At 43.4% G+C, this 22519-nt stretch overlaps 1 protein-coding gene across 1 annotated transcript in view; it reads right to left on the bottom strand.

Annotated features, from left to right (window-relative positions):
- The window catches only part of TTC34 (tetratricopeptide repeat domain 34), a 1443441-nt gene that overhangs the window by 969002 nt on the left and 451920 nt on the right, over positions 1-22519 (bottom strand). Inside the window, exon 2 of the mRNA XM_044062977.1 lies at positions 13677-15359. Within this exon, the coding sequence (XP_043918912.1) occupies positions 13677-15283 (1607 nt within the window). The 5' untranslated portion in view covers positions 15284-15359. The remainder of the gene's footprint in view (positions 1-13676; positions 15360-22519) is intronic.

Genomic DNA, 22519 nt, shown 5'->3' with positions numbered 1-22519 from the left:
AGGTCTATAATATTTGAAACTGCCTTGTCAAGGTAGTCTGTTTAAGTTGTTTTGTTGTAGAATTACACTCACAAGTAATTCTTCTTGGGATTGTTACACTTAGCCAGTTTGGTAGATATGGGCATCATGAAACAATGCAGCAATTGTTTCATGTTCACAGATAACCATTTAATCCTTAAAGTAGCAAACACAGTATGCAAGATTTGCACATACACAATTTCAATGGAGACAAAGATCTCACATACAAACAAGGTTGTCAAGAACACACACACTACATCCACCACACATAGTGTTCACCACATACATAGGCCAACTTATACTGAGACACTAAAAAATCAATCTTCCCAAACCTCAAAGACCTCCTAAGTCTATAAATGGCCACGCCTAACCTCAGCAATCTGTAAATCAATCACCAAAAGCAATAACAAACACCACACATATGCCTACACCTAGCAGAACCCCAAGAGCAAAGCCCATAAGGCAAGCAAACAAATTATCTAGGATTCTTGTCATAGGAGACTCCACTGTATGATACACAGATGCTACACTCACCAGACTGAACAAGTCGGGGATAACGATTACTTGCTTATCTGAACCCAGGATCCGCCAACTTAAGCATGCACTCAAGTCACTACACCACAGGTACCAAGGTACCAGTAAGATTCTATCATAGTCCATATGGGTGTTGATGACCTGGACTATATACAGATATTGTTGATCACTCTGAATATGTGTTTCAGGCATGAATGTGCCTTGCACTGAGCATAATTCTCCATTCACCAAAGATAATGCTATAGTATGAACAAAAGATGATTGACTTCAATAATTGGCTATTGGGTAGCGCAGTGGTGCAGTGGTTAACATTGTCACCTCATAGCAAGAGGTCCTCCGGTTCGATTACGACTGGGATACCTTCTGTTAGGAGTCTGCATGTCCTCTCTGTGTTTGTGTGGGTTTCCTCTGGGTGCTCCGGTTTCCTCCCTTATTCGAAAGACATGCATCTGGAGCGTTTCTCGCCGGGCCTCCACTGAAAATAGGCTCTGTCCTAGTCAGGCTTTCACGGTCAACAAATGTAACGTATAAATAAATAAATACATAAATAGTTTCTGATGTCATCCCAGGGTGGTTCAATATTTGTCAGTACGGGAGGACATGGTTAACAAACCACTTTCCTTTTCAAAGGATGGTCTGCACCTGTCTCCCCAAATATTGGCTAAATGTTTATCCATCCTTTAGAGTCTTTTTAGGCAATACTGAATTGACATACCTACTGACACAGCAAATAAAACCCAAAGAAACATAAAGGTGTTACTGCTCAAGGCTAGGAACCTAAACAAGAAACTCCATACCCTACAAGCTCTCATCACTCTAGAGTACAAACACATCTGTGCCATTACTAAGACATGGTTTAAATTGGTAGAAAGTATTCTGGCAGTGCAATGTTTCAGTGTCTTCCACAGATGTAGACTATCAGCTGTAGAGACAGGGACAAAAGGTGGGGTCTCAATCTATTATATCAACAAGCATAACTCTAGGTTGGTGCCCTTGAATTTATCCATGAGCAAATCACCACAGACAAAGTTCCATACCATATCCAAGTAAGCTATAGACCTCCCTCTGTCTCCCTAGAATCCTATAGTTCATACCAAGACCTATTGGAGATATTCACCATTAAATACATACTATATTCATGGGAGGCTTTAACTACTTCTTTACAGACTGGGAAACACACACTGCCTTGTACTCACAGGCAAAACAATTCCTGGAATTTATTAACACAAATACTCTTGACCAGACAGTACTCACACCCACCAAAGGTTGAAATATCCTGGACCTGGTACTCACGCATATGGTAGAGCATTGCACCACCCCTAATGTCATGTTCTCATAGGTTCATAGGTAGGTACTAAGCTATTGGCCCAAGGGCCTACGTAAGCCTAGCCAGCAAGGTTACATAGCTTACGCCACCCAAGAAAGTTATTTTCCTGTGCCACTGTCCAGCAGAGACACAGAAGTGATCCCTGGGGTGTATTTCCTATTTCCCATCCACTCATCAAGATTTTTCTTGAAGAGCGCTAATAAAGAACTTTGCTTGACATAGATGGGTAGCTTGTTTCAGAGCATAGGAAGTCTCTGGGACAGGAATCTATCCCTCCAGTGTGTCCTGTTTATTGTGGTGACAAGGTTTAGGTCCCTAGACCGTGTAGCTCGGAGGGATTTCTTTAGGTGTAGCATGTCGAACAGCTCTGGGTTTGACAAAGCTTTATATGTTAGGCAGAGATCACCTCGGAGTAGGTGATATGCTATGGAGTAAAGCTGGAGTTTTCTGAGGCAGTCAGTGTAGGGCATTTGTTTGAGGCCAGTAATCCTCTTTGTGAGGTACTTCTGTGGCCTTTCCAGCTTCTGCAGATGTTGTGTGAGGTAATTTCCAAAAGGGGCGTTGTACTCTATAATGGGTCTAATTAGTGACGAGTAGAGGAGAACTATGACCTCTTTTTTCCTGGATGAGAACCCTTTTATGATGAGGTGTGCCACGTAGAAGGACTTCCTGACTACTGTGGCAATGTATCACGCATTCAGTGTTAAGTAGATTGCTGCCTATGTGGTAGTTCATGGGTACAGAGTTTTTACCAAAGGGGATGACACTGCACTTTTTGGCATTGAGCTTGAGGCCATGGCTCAGACACCACTGGTGAAGTTGGCCACAAAGCTGTCTCCTTCAAAATAAAAATCAGCTTGGTAACCCCAGCAAATCCTGCAACAGCTAGGACCAATTCTAAAACAAACTACATCCCATTAAGCTATAGTCTATCAAAATTCAGTGTCCCTCCCAGCCTTGAGTTCACAGCAGCCTATGTGGGATTGTTCACAGAGACCTTGTACAACCATGTAAATGGCTACATAGAGGCTCCTGTACCTACTAGAAGTAAGCCCAAAGCAAACTTCTAAAACAAACCACACTGGTGGAATCCTAATCTTAATAGGTTATATAACAAAAGGTAAAAAGGTTATGGCTAAAACCAGGAACAGCAACTCTCATAATGATAAGAACTTTCTAATTAAATTAAATAGGAAAATAAATACATCTAACAAGGCCAATTGTGAGGTTAAAATAGCCTCTCAGGCTAAAGACAACTGCAAGTAAGGCCTTTTATAGCCATGTCCGAAAAGGCAGCCTGCAGCAATGTGTCAAATTGGTGGACAATGGTTCCATCTTCACCAATCACAGCTTCACAGCAAATTTGCTGGTTGACAAATTAAATTTAAACTTCAACCCTGACTCCACCCCTGCCTCTCTCATGAAAAATCTACTAGCATAATCCCCAACTATTAACAAGGAGCAGGTTCTGTGGCACTTGCTAAGGCCAGAAACACAGTCTCAATAGGTCCCGACAATATCCCTGGATACTCCAAAACAGTTTGAATCACGACCTATCAGGACCACTTAAGTCACACTACAACTACAGCCTCAAAACAGGCTTTTAATGGTTATCCCACTTCACAAGGGTGGAACATCAGTAAACCCCAGAAACTACAGACTTATTAGTCTTAACAGTCTGATATGCAAAACTATGGAACGAATTACCATGAAAATGATCAACAAAGATATGGGCAACCTTCAGACACTGGACCCAACCTAGTTTGGCTTTGTTAAGGGGAAGACTGTGCCTACTAAACCTGCTGGACATGCTTGAGAAAGTCACCAAGGTAATGAATGAGGGGGAAAACAGTGTATACCACACACCAGGACCTGGCATAGGCATTTAATATAATACCTCACTCAGACATAGCTGACAAACTCACAGAACTGGCTATAAACCCCTACATAAATTGCTGGATTGCCAGCTGGCTCACAGACAGAATCAAGGAAGTTAGGACCAGTGAGACCACCTCCACTTAGAGATAAGTCACCAGTGGGGTACCTCAGGGCTCCACAATGGGACCATAGCTACTTCTCAGAGATAAAGATTAATGTCAAGGGCCTTTGTAGGACCAAGTTCACAGATGACCACAAACTGGGAGCCATCATAAATTCCCCTCATTACACAAACATCTTACAGGATTGTCTAACATAGACAAATGACCAGTGCCAAAGTCACAGATTAAAACGCAATGCCAAGAAATGCATTATAATGCTTTTTGGGAAAATTGCCACACAGGCTAATTGCTCCATCAATAAGACACTCCTAATAGTTGACATGGTAGGCAGGGATCTGAGAACATATGCAAACATTAATCTGCCCTTTAACCAACATGTGGCCAAGGCAATAAGAAAAATCATTCTATGTCGCCCAACTTTTAAGAACTGGCATGTGCCACTTTATCTGTTTTTTATCAGAGCCATCATGGAGTATAATGCCCACTTTAGTATCTACCTGACTAGATATATGCAACAGTTGGAATTGTCCACAAAGGTTCCTTACATGGAGAATCCAGGGTATAAACAAATTCTCATATATGGATCACCTTAAAACACTGTCGCTATACTTGGTGTCCTACAGGTTAATGAGAGGTGATCTATACCTGGCGTACAAGGCATCCTCATGACCTTTTGCACATCTGCAAAATGGCCAGCATCAGAGCCACTAGATAAAGAGTTGTGTACTCACCATAACTTGGCATCTGTGCTATCCGGTGTCATTATTCTTCAAGGATGGTCACGGATCTGACCCTTGGATCCGAGCTGGCAAAGTGAGCAGCAGCTCTGAGCTCAAGCACCTCCCTTCTCTTCACTTCTTACTAGCCATAATCCTCGGAACGAGTTTGCTAAGGGACTGTCCCTTACAGGGACCTAGATTATTCAGAAAACACATACTGCCACTGCACACAACACCTCCAATCTTCCTTTGGTCACCACAAAGAGGGGGAAAGCTGGGTGGAAACGTGATGAATAATGACACTGGATAGCACAGATGCCAAGTTATGGTGAGTACATAACTCTGTATCTGATGCCATCCATGTCATTATTAAATCACAGATGGGTCAGAGTCCCCAGCTACCTAAAATTGGGAAGCCTCAAGGAAGGACATGCTGGAGCATAGCAGAAACAAAGGATGGCCTTACCCCTAGACACAAGATCCAATTTATAGCGTGTCACAAAAGTATGTGGACTTGACCAAGTGGCTGCAGTAGAAATATCATCCAATGATATCCCAGCCCAGACTGCAGAGGAAGTAGTTACAGACCTAGTAGAGTGGGCTTTAAGAGGTCTGGGAAGATCTTTGTTATAGAGCTGATAGATGTGCCCTATGCAGGAAATAATCCAACAAGAGAGGGAGACTTTGGATAAGGCCTTGCTTCTCCTGACCTGAGAAAATGCTACAAATAGTTGGTCAAATCTTCAAAATTCTTCAGTTCTGTTTAGATAGAAATGCAGCTGTCTATGCACATCTAAGCAATGCAATACTCATCGTTGTTAGAATAACTGGGGAAAAAACTAGAAGCTGAATACACTGGTTCAGGTCATTTTCCAAAGCTGCCTTGGGAACAAAAAAAGGACCGTTTCTAATGGAAACCCTGTCCTTATGGAAAACCATAAAAAGGGGGTTTTATAAAGAGGGCTTGCAATTCAGAAACTCTTTTGGTGGAAGTGATAGCAACTAAAAAGGGCATCTTCCAAGACAAGAACTTGATATCACAAGTTGCAGCAGGTTCAAACAAAGGAAGGGTCAAAGACTGCAGTACCAAGGAAAGATCCCACGGAAGAGAAGGATCCTTCAAGGGAGGGCAAAGTAAGAACACTCCCTTTAGGAATGCTTTATATAATCTTGAAGAAAAAAATGGGCTAACATCCAGATGAAGTTGGATATCGCCACCAGCAGAAGTTTTATCGTAGAAAAAACTAGCCCCTTGATGAAAGAGGAAAGACAAGAAGGACAAGATAGCCTACATGGGGGCTGAAAAGGGATCTATATCCCTCTGACAAGCCCAAATAGAAAATCTCTTTCAGTTGCTGAGGTAGACTTTCTTGGTAGATGGCTTCTGGGAAGCCAAAATAATATCCTTCAACAGGGAAGGTAACTTTGTTTGGCTGATTATCACTGGAACTGGAGGAACCAGGTTGTCAGTTTCAAGGACTTCATTTGGGGGGGGATAAGATCCACAGTTGGATCTAATATTCAAGGCGGATATTTCAGATGAAACCAGAGAAGGGAGAACCATGTCTGTTCAGGCCAAAAGGGGGCAATGAAGATGAGTTGAGCCTTCAGGAACCAGGCTTTCTGCAAAACTTTGGGAATCAGAGGAAGAGGAGGATAAGCATAAAGGAGACTCAGCAGCCAATCGTGAATCAGAGCCTCCTTGGGGTTTTCCCCAGAGGGGGGATCAGGGCAAAAAAGGTGCTGCACTTGTGACTGTTCCGAGACATAAACAGATCACAGCACAGGGACCCCCATCTGCTGAAGATCCGGTTCACTACTGACTGATTCAGGGGCCACTCGTGAGGACTCAGCTTGTCCGCTAGAATGTTGGATTTGCCAGGGATGTGCATTGCAAGGAGAAAGCAGCCTGAGGCTATCGCCCATTCCCAAACTCTCATGGCTTCTCTGTTGTTTTTAATTTCTCATAGTCTTTTGGGTTTCTAATACCATGATGGGAATGGACCCCATTCTTAAATCAAAGTATGATTAAAATTCATGAAATTAGTATTGTTTCACTCTTTGATGTCAGCCAAAAGTGCTCTTCGCAGCACCCGCAATGTGCCCAGTAATGACTCCTCCTGCAATTCGTACGGTGTTACATGAATTGGTAACATATCTAAATACAATTGTAAATTCTTTTTTATAAGACCCGTTGCTCCTACTACTATTGGAACTGTCTGGGTATCTTTCTTCCACATGGCTCTCGTTTCTGCCTGCAGATCCAGGTATTTTATGACTTTGTGTCTCTCTCTGTATGCAAGACACTGTAGTCACTGGGTGTGGCGATTTCAATAATCAATGCTACTTTTGTCTTCTTTTCTTGGACCACTATATCTGGTTTTCTAGCATCTATCTTTTGAGCTGTAGGTATTGGGTGATCCCATGTGATATAAACTTCATACTTTTCTATGATTCTTTGTGGCTCCTGTTTCCAGTGTTTTTCAGCCACTTTGATACCATAATGTTTGCACAATCTCCAGTGCAACAGTCTCACCACATTATTATGCCTTTCAGTATACAGTCCCCCTGCCATTAGTGTATCGCAACCAGCAACAAGCCGTGTGACTTGTTTCCAATTCAGTTTGCAAAACCTAGAGTCAGTTTCTCCCACATGTTCAATGGACTTTGTAAACCAGAGTGTATGTAGCCCACTATCTTGGGCTGCCAATAATAACCTTTCATTTCTTGGTTTGAATTCACCTCTCCTTAACTATTCCTGCATTCGTTCTTAATCAACATCAGGCTCTTCCTGAAGTTTTCTATACTTGCAACTATATTTATGTTTTTTCCACATTTCTTGCCTTCTCATCTGCTCCTTCACCTTATATTCTTTCTTTTGTTTTTTTGGCACATTCAGTTGCTGCCTGGTTTTTATCCACTTCTGGTTTGATTTTCATTCCTGCTTGACGTTGATATGCTTCTGCAAAATTAAGCAAAGATGTCATCTTAGATTTATTCTCCTCATGTTTCAAAACTTTCACTACATTCGGATCTTGTGAGGTCAGTAAATGTGTGGATTCCCAGAATTGAAGATCTATACATGTAATCAATTTCAAGGAGGCCCATCCTTCCTTTGGAATGGGGAATATATAATCTTGGTATACATTGATTTCTATAAATTATTCGGTAAGCATGAAGCATCCTTCTTGTTTTAATATCCAGTCTATCCAACTCTTTTTGGGGCCAGTCAATCACTCCAAAACCTGCAGCTGTGCTTTCAGTTCCTCATCTGATGAGCTATAGAGTTTTAAATCATCGACAAATAGAAGATGAGAAGTCATTAGACTTCGTTGTTTTCTAGGAGCCAAATTGTAGCCATGGCCTAAGCTGTTAAGTAAACAGCTTAATAGATTAATGGCAAGGCAGAATAGCAACTGTGACAAAGAGTCACACTGGAATATCCCTCGTTGAATTTTTATCCCTGGGATAATAATCTGTCATTTATCATGGCTTAATTGCAAAGTGATCTGCCACTGTTTCATGGTTACTGTAATGAAAACTTTTTTGGTTCATCAATAAATTGCTTATGTTGTGCTTTCCCCTTATATTTATCTTTATATCTTCCAAGTCTTTCTGCCTGTTTTGAAATTTTTATTTGTTATCTCCAATAGTGCATAGCAGATCCTGGTCTGTTCTAATACTGCACATTGCTTTTATCACATCTATCTTTCTTAGTATTTTTGTTGATCTATTCCCTCTTCTATAATCTTCTACCAATGACACTTCTTGTCTTAGCTGCTTTATAGTTTTCTTTATCCGATATTTCCATGATGGTATTTGCTTTCACCCCCTTTTTTCCCCTCGATACCCTGTGTTCCTGTAGTAGAACTTTATCAGTTATTAATTTAGCAGCACAGTAATATATTCAGTTTACTTCTGTTATATCTCATGGATCTCTATGGACAGTCCTAATTACTGTGTTCACTTCAACAGAGGGTAAGATCATGCTCCCCCCTGTTAGCTGACATACAAGACCACTGCCATGTTGTCTGTTTGAACAGTTACCATCCCGAGAGGGAGGAAGTCCTGGAAGGCTTTCAACGTCAGGAGGACTGTTCTCATCTCGAGGACATTGATGTGTAACTTGGTTTCTGACGGGGTCCACATGCCTTGGACTATCCTTCCCAGAAAATGCCCCCCCCCCACTCCAACAGGGAGGTGTCCGTGGTCACTGTGGCTTGGGACAGAGGAAGGCAAAAGGGTCTCCCTAACAGGAGATCCTGGGTCTGAACCCACCAAGACAGGTGAAGCTTGCAGACCTTGTAAATACGGATAAAGTAAGATACAGGAAAAAGACAAGGAGACCATTGTACTGCCAGAGTCCATGGAGCACTCACATGTGGATCCTGGCCTGGCCAGGGGAACCAATTGGATGGACACAGCCATTGACCCCAGAACTTGAAGAACGAGATGGGCTGGGACTCGATCCCATTCCAAAACGGAGCAGACTTGCTGCTGGATGGTAGCTACTCTGCTGAGAGAAAGGGCTGCTGTCTCTGACACCATGTCGAGAACCATCCCTATGAATTCTAGTCTTTGACAAGGGGAAAGGTGCGACTTCGGAAAATTCACTGTAATCCTTAGGTCTTGAAAAAGATTTAGGGTGAAGTCCACAGCTTGAAGAAGAAGATGATTTATGGGCCCGTACAGAGCCAATCGTCCAGGTATGGGAAGACCTGAAATCCCTGCAGCCTGAGATGGGCTGCGACCACTGCCATACATTTGGTGACCACTCGGGGGGGGGGGGGGGGCTGAGGTGAAACCAAAGGGCAGGGCCCTGAACTGATAGTGATTGGCCCCCAGACGGAAGTGGAGCAATCTCCTTGAGTATCTGTCTATTTATTTTGGTGATAGTATGCGTTTTTGAGCTCTATGGAGCAAATCCAGTTGTCCGTGCGCAGAATGGACTGAACAGTGACCATCCAGAACTTCGACTTCTGGACTGACAGGTTCAGCCAACTGAGGTCCAGGATGGGACGCAGGTCTCCTGTTCATTTTGGCATTAAAAAGAAGCGAGAGTAAGTTCCGAATCCTTGCTGTCCTGTTGGGACCTTTTGGATGGCCCTTTTTTGCAGGAGGTCGTAGACCTCTATGAGCGCCAACTCCCTTTGGTGGGGTGAGACATCTGGGAGTGACTTCTGTGGTGGTGGTGGGGAATCTAACAGAATGACGTAACCTTTGGATACAATGTTCAGCATCCACCGCTCTGAGGAGATAGTAGCCAAGGCCAGCTGGTGCAGGGATATCTGACCCCCGACTGCCTCTAGGGTAGGGTAGTCGGTCAGCACTTCAGGGGAGCTGCTAGGGCTTTTCTGAGAAAGGCTCGCAGAATCCCTGATTTTGCGGACCCCCTTTGCCTCTAGGGCAGCACCTGTTGTTGAACCCCCTCCCCGGACCAGAAGAGGGGGAATCCTGTGGAGCATCTGGGAAGGAAGACTGCAACTTGCAGAACCACAGTATCTTACTGCCCCTCTGAGTCTTAGAAAAGGACCATTGGGGAGTAGCAAACTTGATCCCAACAGCCGACAATGTCTTACCCTCCTGCTCACTGTGGGTCAAAGTCTCTGACTGAGGGACCAAAGAGGGTGGACCCATCAAAAGGGACATTACTGAAAGCTGCCTTGAAGTTGTCCGCAAATCTACATAGGCGGATCCAGCCATGGCGCCTGATGGCAATGCCTGTACCTGATGCTCGAGAGGTGGCCTTTACCAAGTTTGAGATCAGCCTCATCAAAGCACTGGCTATGGAGGTGAAAGAAGTGAGCTTCGGAGAAACTGTCTTCAAGCTCTCCGGAGGTAATAACTCTGAAAGGGAAGTGGAGAGCTCCAACACCAATTCCCTTTGCAGACAGGTGAAATGTGACATGTAGTTAGCTGTCCTCAGTCCAAAAGTGGCCAAGGTATAAATGGGCTTCCCTAATCAATCTATCACACTAGACTCCCTGTTAGGGGGATTGACTGAGGAGCTCTGTTCCGCGAGCTCCTTTTTGGTGGCTGCGACAACCAGAATAGCATCCACCGGTACACCTTTTCTCCAGACGGGCATCTCTTTGGGGGGGGGGGGCTAAGGAATTTGTCTGCTCCCTTTGGCACCGGTTCCACTGTGTCCAACTCCTTCCATGTCCTGCTGGCCACGAGCTGGACCAACTTGTCAGTGGGGGGGGGGGGGCACCAGGAGGTAGATGGGCATGCCCTGAATGCCTTCAAGAACAAGGACATCATGGAGGATGGGGTTTAGGAAGACCAAATGCCCCGCTCCTTAAGGATTTCCAGGATGTCACCAAAGGACATCTTCTCCGGCAGAAGTCTGGGGGACCCGTCCTCTTCACTGAAGTCTGTGTCATCTGCAAGACACTCCCATAGGGAGTCAAGGTGCCTCCTCCCGCACAACCTCTTCCAAGGAGGCTCCTCTGCCGGGGGCTCAGGGGAGAACTCTGAGGAGGAGGGGACCGCAAGGAGGTAACTCCCCTCTGAAGGCTATCTCGGGGTGGGTGACTCTGGGCCAAAGATGAGGACTCGTCACCCAAAATGGAACCAGGTAACATAGGGTACAGAGCTGAGAAGGAGGAAGCCAACCAACCAGACATGGTCCTCTCTATTGCCTGAAAGGCTGAGGGACTGGATGAAGCTCTGTCCTCCCTCTCCCCACTGGCCAAGTCCACATGGGGAGGAGGGTGGAACCTGCCCCAGTGCCCAGATCGTTGGACGATATCGGTTCCAAGCTGTCCAAGGCTGAAGCCCCCAAGGAAAGAGAACAATCCAAAAACTCTGGACCCAAACCCATCCCCGGGGGCCTGGGGTGGACATCTGGGGCATGAGGTAAGACCGACGCCACCAGGGACCCAGGTGGCATGGGAGTAGGAGTACTTCCTGATGCCAACTGACACTCCAACAAGCCCTGAACCTGGGGCACCAAACTCTCAGGAGTCAGTCAGGGAGAGAGGAGCATGGGGGTGGGAGAAGGATCCCTAAGCACATGACTAGGGGAAGGGTGTAAACCCATTTCCATTTGGGCTTTGAGGAAACTCCTCATCATTTGGTCCATATCAGAGGGGAGCAAACTTCTGGTGGACCTAGAGGAAACAGAGGAGTGACCCAAGTGGGTGAACAGGCTATAGTCCCTAGAAGTGGACTTGCTGGACCTCTTCGGATCCAAGGACCGGGATCGGACTGAGGAGTCTACCATGATGACTGTCTCAGTCGTTGCCGATGGAGCCTGAGCAGAGGACAGAGCCTACAGATCCGAGCTGGTCTGTTGTTGACCTATCGGATCTGATGGGGACCTGGTCCCTTCAGTCGGATCCAAGACCCTGCCAATCTTACAGGGTTCAGATCTGGCCTTAGATGACGAGGCTCTCGGAGCCAAAGCACCCGGAGCTGAAGCCCCTGAGGCTGGACTCTGATCCAGAGCACTTGGATCCGAGAGCCTGGACCGTTTAGAAGAGTGATCCCTAGAGGAATGTTTCCTCTTGGGATCAGGGGATGCCTTCGAGGAGGATCCCAAAACCAAAGAACCCCCTGAGGCTAGCCCTTAAGTAACAACTTTTTCCTACGGTCTAGGAAAGCACGTGGGTTGAATCACAAATGTCACATTCAACCTCTAAGTGGGGCTCTCCTAGACAATAGACGCACTCCTCATACGTGTCTGCAGGGGCCAGCTTGCAACTGCATGAGGAGCAGCGTTTGAAGCCCATAGAGTTTTCAGTCATACCAGCACACTCCACACACACACGTCTCACAGGGAAAGGAGACAGAAGAGAAAAGGGCAGGAAGAGACCTAACGCCAGAGACAACTAGAGGGGGGAAGGAAGCCTAACTCTAAAAAACTACACTAACAAAAAACCCACTAGAGAAATGCTCACACTAAAATTGGGAAAGGACTGAAAAACCCTTTAAAAAAGGTAATACTTATCTTTAGGCTTGCCCGCGCTCAGGAACCAACCATTCACGACCGTGGCAAATGAGATCTGAGGATTATGGGTAGTAGGAAGTGAGGAGAAGGGAGGAGCTTGAGCTCAGGAGCTGCCTCTCACTTTGCCAGCTCGCATCCGAAGGTTGGATCCGTGACCCATCCGTGATCAATAATGACATGGATAGCATAATTTCCTAGGGTTTAAATTTTGCTTGCGACATAAATAAGACATGTTGGTGAGACAGACATATTTCTCAGAGGATCCCCATGCTCTGGAACAGGATCCTTACCCATTATGAAGCAAAGTCCATCCCTAACCTTACTAAAGCATAGTCTTGACCAGTGGACAGCAAACTGGAATTTCATCTTGGGTCTGACCCTCATATCTCCGATAGAAAGAGGCAGTTATGTCCAAACTTACATACCCTAACATAACCTCTAGAAACTTCATAACATATCCCCCATACCTCTCAACTGTCCAGATTTTCACAGAATGTCCAGATTTTTGCCTCATATTTTCATTCTGTTCCTCAACATTTTGTTTTTCTGGCTAATCTCTGACAAATCGTTGAGGACTGAAGTCACAAAATATCAACAGATATTTGACTTTTAGACTTAATAAACTTCAGAAAATTCATGTTAATGCAAAACCTGCTATTGCATCCACTTTCTACATTTTTTTTAAGAAGATTATTTAAAAAGTGTTCCTATCTTTGGGCCTTTGTCCCACCATTATTTATGGCTTTGTCCATTGTCCCACCATTATTTATGGCTTTGTCCAGATTTCTTGATCTGAGAGGTTGACAGGTATGATAGCCCCCTCCTAAAAAATGTCCATGATACACAGGGACACAATTGGGTTAGGCTGTACTGATTATAAAGACCCTGGTGACCATAATATATAGCCATGAACCCTTCTTCCCATGATTAGGAATTGCTACACCATGCTCTATCACATCACTTAATTTCAATGTCTAAGGCCAACTTCTCTACCTGGGGCGTTAGCATCCTAAGCAAAAATACATGCTGTACTGGTTGACTGGCTATGTACATTAACTTATTAAATTGAAGAAATAGCTTAATTTATTACACCTTGATATGAAGAAAGAAAACAAATGCCATACCCTTCCTTGAATGACAATCCATTCAGCTCAACAGGGTTTTTTCTTTTCTGGCAAGGACTGGGTGCTTGGTTTGTAGTCTTTTTCTGCAGCATTTTTTGCCCTTCTTCCTGTAGGACTTTTAAAAGAAGACCTCTATGGTTCCATGGCACATATGACTTTGTTGTAAGAACAGTTTCATCCAGCTTCAGCCTGCTGGCTGTAACATAGTCCACAGCTGTCAAGTATGAGCTCCCCCTTAACATCCTGACAAGACCTCTTCCACACAGTGCTTTAACACAGCTATTTGGATGTGGAGATTCATGTTCAAATATTTTTTGGAAGTCCATCAGGGCATTTTGATTGTCACCAGCATGTAAATAGCAAAACCCACGTATGGCCAGGAGGGTGTTCTGGTAGGTCTTTTGATCAGATGCCAATAGATGGCTACAGATCTCCAAAGCACTTTTAAAATCCCCAGAGAGCAACTTGCAGTCAGCAAGCCGGATGCTCAGCTCTCGCTTGAAAACATTTTGACTGATGTAAATCAAAAACTGAAGAGCATGGACTATGGTAGACAGCATTTCAGAATCACTACTGGACCTCAGATCAGAGCGATTTCGCACTGCTTCTCTATAGGTAGAAAAGTCAGCTTCAATCTGTCCTCTTACCTGATCTACAATCAGTCCAGCATTCTGTGGCATAAAAAGTTCCTCAAAATGCCTCTTTGCCTCAACAGGACTTCTTTCAAATGCTTCAGTCAGATCCTGGATCATGTCCTTTGTGCGACTGCCTATGGAGAAATAAGCTGCTGCCCTATCTACCAGAAGGCATGCTGTTAGGTCTGGTTTATTCTTGGTGGAATCAGAAGAAATAGCAATGGCTTTAGCATAAACTGCTACACACTCATCAAATCTGCACTTTTCAAACAAGTAAGCAGCCTGCATTTTATACATTCGAATATCTTGGGGTGATACAGCAGTCAAAAACCTGTAGCATTCATTAAGCATACTGTCAGAAGGCCCACTCTCACTACTGTTTTCATGTAAGGCAATATAGTTGCGGAAAGCTTGTGTAACTTGTGATGTATATTCCTTCTGTCGGGTGCACACAAACTCCACTGTCTCACTCGCTTGTTTAACAAAGGCTTGTATGTAGTCCACAACACCATTTCTTGAATGTGTCTCTGACAGTACCCATGCTAGTCCCCTGGTGAGAAGTAGCTCTACTGAATGCTTTGGGTGGATATTCAGCAATAAGTTGCATCGGCTGATCACATCTTCAAACCGTTCAGCTTTTATAAGGGTATTCATCTTAAAGAAAGAGGAAGCCAGATTATTTGGGCTTAGTGTAGACAAAAAAACAGCAGCAATGCCACTGTTTGGGGCACCACTGACCATTTTGTCTACAGGTATCTTAGGAATTCTGCTTTGGCCTACACACCATTTCTCCAAAGTGGCTATGAGTCTTTCTTCTTGTGATCTACCCAGAGATCTGATATGCTCGACAGTGGCAGTTGCATTGCAGCTAAAGGCTGCTGTGTAGTATGCTGTGGCTAGAGCTAGGTCTCCACTAGTTAAACAGTGGGTGCCTTCCTGGCACAAGGCCACAGTGGCCTCAGAAGCAGACATTATTAAACATTCACATCTTTCTTTTACTCTTCGCCATAATGCTGATATAACAAAATCTTCTGGTCAGCTGGAACATCTGAAACAAAGCAAAAAGATACCAGATATAACACTGAAACAAAGCAAAAAGATACCAGATATAACACTTACAGAAGTTCAGACCACAAGGTATTAATATACCCAATATGAAAGTACTGTCTTACTATTAATCAAAATGTCACTAAATCTAGACTGAAAGTCTCAAGTTTGCAGTTCACTGCTTTAAGATTTATTATTTATGTGATAGCTGGCTAGAAAATTACTTTTTTTAGATGTGACCTGGGCCAGGGTCATGGTACACTGTTTTGCACTCAAGATTATTGGCTACAGGCTGTGAAGTATTACATTTCTAGTAATATTACGACAGATAATCAAGCAGCAATAGATCATATACCAGAAAAAGATAAATCAAATGACAGGATTATAATAACCACAAACACATTAAAGTACAAGCACAGGTTTTGAAATCCAAAGGCAACAAGTAGGGCAAGCTGCATTTAATGAAAAGTACAGAATAAAGGGGAGTGGCACAGACAACCTTGAGCAAGGGGTTTTCCGGTTTATCAGCCAGAATGCTTACAGGCAGGGTCTGGATGTCCTCCCTGTGTTTGAGTGTGTTTTTTCTCTCAGGTACTCCATTCTCCCACATCCCAAAGACATATGGTAGGTGGACTGGTGAATCTAAATTGTCCATAGTTTTGTGCGTATGTGTGTCCTAGCAATCAATCAATGGAATCAGAGGTGAAATTGTGGCCAAGTTCTGATTCCACTAGAATATGAATGTACACTAAAGTATCTTCATCTTGTATCTTGCACAGGGAACCAAGAAGATTGTTGCTGCCGTTACACTCAAAACCATGAGACAAAGAGCAGCTGTCAGTTTGGAGGAACATGAGCAGACAACAGACAGTTTAACGAATGATAGTAATTCTACTTGTTGGAAGACTGACTACATAAATCCAGATGTTCAGGTCATAAATGACAAAGCTCTGCTTGTGATAGCTCATATGCTACGACTTCACAGTGTTCATGGTGATATCAAAGGTTGTAAACAGCTAAAGTAAGTCATTCTTTGTTCTGATTAGTGACTTCCTTCTTGTGGTTGCAAGGAACCAGTTATCTAGGTAAGGAAATGCCCTTCAGCTTGAGACGGGCTACTGCAGCCACCACACAACTGGTAAATACCCTTGGGGCTATGCTGAGAACAAACGGAACAACTCAGAACTGATAGTGCCTGGCTCAGACCCTGAAGCTCAGGAGTTTCCTGAACTCACTGGCTAGTCTGACGTGCAAGTACTGGCGATTTATACACACATCCAGTCTCCCTCATCCAACAACATGAGCTATACAAAAGGTCCCACCAGACCAGGGAGGATTTAAAATTTTAATAAAATCCAAACTCCAGATACCAGAATGAAGTGACCAGAGAATAATATAATAAATATTTCAAATAAGAAACTTCAGGCACTCACAGCTGCAGGCAATGAAATAATTCAAAAGAGTCCACTATAAATCCAATGTGGAATCCAATGAAGGAGAAATTCAACAGCACAATAATATCAAATATTTATTAAATAGTAAGCGCTTTCGTGGTTCACCTGACTGCTGGGTCAGGTGAACCGCGAAAGCGCTTACTATTTAATAAATATTTAATATTATTGTGCTGTTGAATTTCTCCTTCATTGGATTCCACACTGGATTTATATTGGACTCTTTTGAATTAATTCATTGCCTGCAGCTGAGAGTACCTGGAGTTTCTTATTTGAAGGATTTAAAGTTTATTCAGGGTTCTTATTGGTTACAGAGAAGTCATAGGATTGCAGGTGCATACTAGAGTTAAATGTCCTAAATCCCCAAAACCTTACACTACGACAAAGCATGAGAAGAGGAATATGAGAGAGTGGGGTAACTCCTCCAAGGGGGTAAACTGGGGCCCTCTAGATGCAAGTTGTCCAGGAGCAGCCTGATGTCTGGTCAGCAGCACAGATGGAAAATGGAGGGGGGGTGCCAGATGGAGATATCCAACCCTTCGCTCTAACTGAAAACATCCTTTCTACAACATTGAAGGTTGAGGCCGAAGCAGGCCTCCTGCAACTGAGGGCACTGAAGCCCCCCCATGAACCATGCGCAGAACCAAAATTGAGACCAGAGCCAAGATAAGGCCAAGGCTTTGAGGGGGAGTGATGAACAAGACACCAGTACCACTGACCCCCCGATGCTCCAGCTTCAACCCAATGGCTCTGAGAAGCTGTCAGCCCCAAACAAGTCAGAGTCAACTTATCAAGAAACATGACAGATCTGAAACAAGCATGGCTGCCAGACCAATTCAGAGGGTGGAATCTCCACCAGCTCCCAAGACCTCTGATCCAAGTGGGCAGAAGGAGGAATCTCAAAATATGGAGTAGAAGGTCCTGGAGTGTGTGTCGTACTCAAGAGGATGAGGCCTAATTACATCTGTGCCTGCAAAAAAGACTAAATCAGCTGCTCAAGATCTGGCTCTTTGATACTGCTCATTGACATGGATGACAAGACAGACAAAGCCACAAAGGATGGCTTCAAGGTTTGGTGCGAAGATGACCTTGCATATCAAATCTGAGCCAGAGAGGCCTGGAACAGAGGGGCAGAAAGGGAGGACTCTGGGGAGTGAGGAGGAGTATCCAGGAAAAAGAGAGAAGTTATCCTACTCAAAGGTACTCTTTTAACAAGAAAAGCATTGGGAATACTTGGCACTGGTGTTCTTTGAAGTTGTCAAAGCTGAAGACGATTGGCTCCGAGGTGTTGGAGCCAAAGCTGGTGCCAAGGAACCTGGGAAGGTTAAAAGCCGAGGGACTTTCAAATCCGGAGAACCTACAGGAGCTGTGCCCAAGGTAGAAGCAGAGGATATCCTCTTGTGCGGCTTCTCAGATCTAGTCTTGTAATCCATGGGAGAAACCTTGGTACAGTTAGAGGAGCTAGATGGCAAAATGCCCTTCAGAATAAGCTTAGCCTTGCGCTCATTCAAGGCCTGAGAGCAAAACTGGAGTCGGAGTATCCGACGACATAATATAGTTAAATTCTGAAAGGTTTTGTTCTGTCCAGATAATAACGGAGTTGTCTGTGGATGTCCAAGGAATGTAGTAATCTCTCCCGTTTGTTTTGAGGATTAGGATAAAAGGTAGGCAAGTCTATGGCCTGATTCAAAGCTACCCTGGATACCACTTTAGGCATAAAGGACGGGTTGGTTCGTAAGGAAACTCTGTCCTGATGGAAGATGATAAAAGGCTGCACAGCCATTAGAGCTTGCAGTTCTGAAACTCTACGAGCTGAGGTAATAGCCAGAAGGAAAGCTGTTTTCCAGGACAAATATTGCAAATCTGATGAGGCAGCTGTGCAAAGTTTCCCCAAATGAGTAATCCTCTGGGGGGATACAGAAGGAATGAACTCCTCCGCATCAGAGTCTTCAAAAGGGGAGTAAGAATGTTCCTGATCATCAGAGTGCTCTGAAATAATGGAGCCCTGATCAGAGGAGGGGGATTCTTCCTCCACTCTGGGCCTTTTGTCCGGTGGGGGTTGAGAACCCCTGATTAAATCCTCAGCCATTTTAAGCATCTGTTTTTTAGGCATGGGGCCTGGAGATGGGCCCTGTGTAGCTTGTCTCTTAGAGTGCATGGATGCTTTAGACTTAGTGAAAGCCTTGATGGAGAAAGAAGAGGAAGGTCTGAAGACACTTTGAGTGGAGGTAGACCTGTCCACATTTTGAGGTTCAACGCCAAGTGTTGATAATGGGTTGAACCTGCAAGAAATCTGAGGTATCTTCTGCAATTTTGTCTGATTGGGACATGCAGGTATGCCTCCTTGAGGTCCAATGTTACCAGCCAAGACTCCTTGCCCAGCATGGGAAGAAGTTGCTGTAGAGTGAGCATCTTGAATTTTGGTACAGAAATGGTTTGACAATATGGCAAGCTGAAGACACCAGTGGCATTTATGCTCGCAAATTTATAACTTTCCGTCTCTCAGTATGCAAGACATTATAACCACTGGGGTATAACAATTCCAATTATTTTTTTCTTCTTGAACTACTATGTTTGATTTTTCTGCATCTATTTTCACAATTGGTATAGTGAATACCAAAAATCCATTGATTGAAGGCACCTTGTGATATTCTACTTGTAATCCAAAAACCTGGATTTCAAGACAAACAAAACAAGTCTTTGACTGGGATACAAGCAAGTCTGACCCACAGATGGCTTATCTATATGTCCTCTCCAGAAGAAGGACACTGGTGCAGATTTTAGAAAATATGTTTTATTTAGTCTTCACAGATGGATATAAAGACTAAATAAAACAGTTCTTTCGCAATTTGTGAAAATGATGCTGACAACCTCTACCAACTCTCAGGAAATTTGCAAGACTCGGTCTGGAAGAAAAACTGGGTTTAATCATCCATATGCTAAAAGCGACGTGCCAGGGTTCCAACAACTTTACAGGAGTAGTAGACAAATAGGTCCTTCATCTTTAAGGCAGGAAAGAATGAAGGAATGGACTTTCTAACATCAAACAGTGTTAAAGATGTAAAACATACGGAAGGAACAGATGAAGACAACAAAAGGTGTTACACTTCAAGGTATCGATCTAGTGAAGTGAACTTTTTCATGAGCAGTTTAACAAAAATTTATAAAGAATCTTTTATCATCCATACAGGAATGCAGAATTTCCATTACTACTTACAATGATTTGAAAGTTGTATGCAAGCTCACATGCACAGATTTTCTTGTTCCATTTCTGAAATCCAAACCCATACATTCAATCATCAGACTGCTTAGTTTATAAACAGGTCAAGGAGCAGCAAAGGCAGACAATAATAGAGAGTCCCCTCACAGACACTTTAGTACAGAATTAAATTAGTTTACCCTTCCTGCAAGCAGGAATGCCATATTTTGCAGTGTATGTTCCCTTGCTCACCCACCTCCTAGTAGGGGCAAATCAGGCCCAGTATTGACATTTGCCAAGAGTGACCAATTACTACATAACTTCAACAATCATCTCAACATGATGCAAAGGATTTTCTGGTAGAATCGATGGTACAACTATTCCAGATCCTTTAGATGATGCTGGAGTTGCTGCATGTCACTCTACGGTACAAAATTGCAAAATTCTGGTACGCATACTTCAGCCTAATGAACAAACGACGAACTGAAAAAGATCGTAAAAATGCAACTTCACCTTGCATCCAAGCCGGAATGAAATGTAAAACCATCTCTCCCAACCACATACGGAGTAGGAATCAGTTAAAATCTAAGCCTTAAACAGCTTGCACTCCTCCCAAAAATGGAGGAATAGTTGAAATGTGTTCATGTGACTCACAAAATGCCCTACTCAAGACAAATAATTATTGCGCTGGTTTTTCCAAACTTAACTCTCTCTGTATCTCTATTCTACAATGCAATCAAATACAGCTATAAGGGGTATACTTATAATTAGTGAGTGACCCTGCCTGGGCTATTTTTCTCTTGTGAGCAGAATTTTCTGATCCTTAAAGCTGAACACAGCATCTTCTTCCATTTCTCCTCCAACAGCCACTACTTCCAGGTCATCATTAAAATCAGACTTACTTTTTTAATAAAATTTAGTCCTAGCCCCCAGTCACAGTATTTTGTGAATTACATATGTTTTCCCAGTGTCTGCATGGATTTTCTCTGCATACTCTACCTTCCTCCTACATTTCAAAAACATGTTGGTGAACTGTCAATGTTTATATATAGTGGATATAAAAAGTGTACACACCCCTGTTAAAATGCCAGGATTTTGTGATAAAAAAAATGAGACCACAATAAATCATTTCAAAACTTTTCCCAGCTTTAATGTGACCTATAACCTGTACAATTCAACTGAAAAACAAACAAATCTGTTGGGGGGAAAAATATAAAACATAAAAAATGTACGATAAGCTGGTTGCATAAGTGTGCACACCCTTAAACTAATACTTTCTTGAAGTACCTTTTTGATTTAATTACAGCAATCAATCTTCTTGGGTAGGAGTCTATCAGCATGGCACATCTTGACTTGACAATATTTGCTCACTCCTTTTTGCAAAAGCACTCCAAATCTGTCAGATTGCAAGGGCACCTCTTGTGCACAGCCCTCTTCAGGTCACCCCACAGACTTTCTATTGGATTTAGGTCTGGGCTCTGGCTGCGCCATTCCAAAACTTTAATTTTCTTCTGGTGAAGCCATTCTTTTGTTGATTTGGATGTATGCCTGGGGTCATTGTCATGTTAAAAGTTAAAATTTCTCTATATCTTCAGTTTTCTAGCAGATGCCTAAAGGTTTTGGGCCAAAAGTGACAGGTATTTGGAACTGTTTATAATTCCCTCCATCTTGACTAAAGCCCCAGTTCCAGCTGAAGAAAAGCAACCCCAAACCATAATACTGCCACCAAGATGCTTCACCATGGGGATGGTGCTCTTTTGGTGATGCGAACTGTTGTTTTTGCACTAAATGTACCTTTTGGGATTGTGGCCAAAAAGTTCAACGTTAGTCTCATCACACCATAACATATTTTCCCACATGCTTTTGGGAGACTTGATGTATTGTTTTGTAAGTTTTAGCCAGGCCTGGATGTTTTTCTGTGTAAGAAAGGGCTTCCATCTTGCAACCCTACCCCAAAGTCCAGACATGGAGAATACGGGAGATTGTTGTCACATGTAGGACACAACCAATACTTGTCAGAAATTCCAGCAGCTCCTTCAGTGTTGCTGCAGGTTTCTTGGCAGCCTTCCTGACCAGTTTTTGTCTTGTCTTTTTATCAACTTTGGAGGGATGTCCAATTCTTTGCAACATCACTGTTGTTCCATATTTTCTCCACTTTTTGATGACTGTCTTCACTGTATTCCATGGTATATCCAATGCTGTGGAAATGTTTTTGTACCCTTCTCCTGACTGATACCTCTCAACAATGAGATCCCTCTGATGCTTTCTAAGCTCTCTGCGAACCACGGCTTTTGCTGTAGCAGGAAACTGAGTAAATGTCAGGAAAATCCTACTAGGACAGCTGAACTTTATTTGGGGTTAATCAGAGTCTCTTTAATTGATGGCAGGTGTGTACCCAAGAAGACTGAATGCTGTAATTAAATTAAAAGGTGCTTCAATAAAGTATTAGTTTAAAAGTGTGCATACTTATGCAACCAGCTTATTGTACTTTTTCATTTTTTTATATTTTTC

This window comes from Protopterus annectens, chromosome 2.part1 (assembly GCF_019279795.1).
Source record: "Protopterus annectens isolate FY-2018-M chromosome 2.part1, PAN1.0, whole genome shotgun sequence".
In the NCBI taxonomy this organism is placed as follows: Eukaryota; Metazoa; Chordata; order Ceratodontiformes; family Protopteridae; genus Protopterus; species Protopterus annectens.
The sequence above is the reverse complement of the archived record's forward strand: the minus strand, read 5'-3'. Positions and strand labels throughout refer to the sequence as shown.